We start from the raw sequence: 2,083 nt of genomic DNA, 5'->3' as shown, positions 1-2,083 counted from the left end.
CTTCAGAACAGGTTTATTTTATCTCTCATGAATTATTAATGATTTTTTCAAACTAATGGCAAGGACAATTGATTTCTCATTCTAAGGTTCTTGTGAGATCAGGAACCTCTCTTAATTACATTTTAATTCCCAAACTCTTACATTAAAGGCAGAAATTACTTAAGGGTAAGATAAAAAAGCAAGAGATTTCACATATATTGTACTCAATGAACACTTGTACTGCATAATTAAAAACAGACACAGTGAAATCTTAATTTCCTCTTTTTGGTTTTATTGCCTTATATGGTGTGTTTACGTCCAGAGTTGACGTCATGCCAGTGCCCAACAAGACACCTTTTCTGGCTTCTAGGGCCATTATCTCTTTTCCTTGGTCATGATGACCGTTCTAATTGGTGGGTTTTTATGCAATACAGGTTGCTAAACACTTTGAATAATGTCTTTCCTCATCTCTGCAATTATTTTATTTATTAAAGTCATTGGTGGTACTTTTTCAGGGTTATATTAGGAACAAAGCAATAAAGAACAGTTTATATTGTTTTTTAAGTTTGAAACGAGCATTTAACTATCTAACTATATTTTTGCGCCCATTGACTATCTCCACTTTATCCCCCGCCACCGCTATATGGCACACCAAAGTCACTGTAATCAGTAAGAAGTTAGGGCATACTTTAAAATACCTAAAAGCGTGGAATTAGAATGTTCCTAACACAAAGAAATGATAAGTGCCTGAGGTGATGAATACCCCAATTACCCTGATTTGATTAATTCACATTGTATGCCTGTATCAAAATATCACGTGTACCCCATAAATATATACAACTATCATCTACCCATAAAAATCAAAAATGAAAAATTGAAAAATAGTTTTAAAAAGAGCATTTTAGTATGAAGCCTTAATAAAAAAATTAAATATATGCAAAAAATTATCTGAGCTTCCTTAATCTAATGTTTAATTGCATTTAGTTGTAGCATATTCCCTTCATTACATCAAATACCTCATCTATTATGTAGATAATACTTATAGTGATGTGACTAATAGAGGCATCAGACTTCTCCTGTACACTGAATTCATTAGGTGCATTTACAATTTTTGGTAAGAAATGATGACATACGTAAATCTCACTGAGAATTCAGATACATTTAGGAAATAAATACTGTATATGGAAATTACTAATTTAAGTAGATAAAAACCAATAATAACTAATTATAACTTCTTAGTTTACTTATTACCTAACTTTAAAAAATAATCACAGGTTTAGGTTCCCTGACCATTGAAGCCAGATGTCTTTATATAATTTATAATCTTATTGATTAGATTTTAACCAAAAGATATTCTTCTCTTTATCCTAATAGTGTCCCAGTAAAACATTTGGTGGGTTTGATTCTACAAAAGACCTTCCTGATGATGTTATAACATTTGCAAGAAGCCATCCAGCCATGTACAACCCAGTGTTTCCTATTAATAACCGCCCTATAATGATTAAAACTGATGTAAACTATCAGTTTACACAAATTGTAGTAGACCGAGTGGACGCAGAAGACGGCCAGTATGATGTCATGTTTATCGGAACAGGTAAATTTTTTAACTTTCATCTGTAAATTTTCTTCCAGAACACTGTGTTTAACCAATTACGTACAGCTCACCCTTGGACAGCTTGGGGGTTAGGGAATGCTGACTCCTGCATAGTCAAAAATCCATGCATAACTTTTGACTTCCCCCAAACTTAACTGCTAATAGCCTACTGTTGACTGGAAACCTCACTGATAACTTAAATAGTTGATTAACACATATGTTGAGGCTGGAGCAGAGGCTCACACCTGTAATCTTAGCATTCTGAGAGGCCAAGGCAGGAGGATTGCTTAAGGCCAAGAGTTCAAGACCAGCCTGAGCAAAATCAAAATCCTGTCTCTACTAAAAATAGAAAAAATTAGGTGGGTGCAGAGGTGCATGCTTGTAGTCCCAGCTACTTGGGAGGCTGAGGCAGAAGAATCGCTTGAGCCTAGGAGTTTGAGGTTGCAGTGAGCTGTGATGACACCACTGCACTCTAGCCAGGGTAATATTGTGACACTCTGTCTCAAAAAA

General features: G+C 34.8%; 1 protein-coding gene across 1 annotated transcript in view; it reads left to right on the top strand.

Annotated features, from left to right (window-relative positions):
- SEMA3A (sema domain, immunoglobulin domain (Ig), short basic domain, secreted, (semaphorin) 3A) overlaps positions 1-2,083 on the top strand; it is a 257,094-nt gene that overhangs the window by 206,678 nt on the left and 48,333 nt on the right. Inside the window, exon 11 of the mRNA XM_012650120.1 lies at positions 1,354-1,573. Within this exon, the coding sequence (XP_012505574.1) occupies positions 1,354-1,573 (220 nt within the window). The remainder of the gene's footprint in view (positions 1-1,353; positions 1,574-2,083) is intronic.

Source organism: Propithecus coquereli, unplaced genomic scaffold (assembly GCF_000956105.1).
Source record: "Propithecus coquereli isolate 6110/MARCELLA unplaced genomic scaffold, Pcoq_1.0 Scaffold312, whole genome shotgun sequence".
In the NCBI taxonomy this organism is placed as follows: Eukaryota; Metazoa; Chordata; class Mammalia; order Primates; family Indriidae; genus Propithecus; species Propithecus coquereli.
This window is presented reverse-complemented; position numbering and strand designations above follow the sequence as displayed.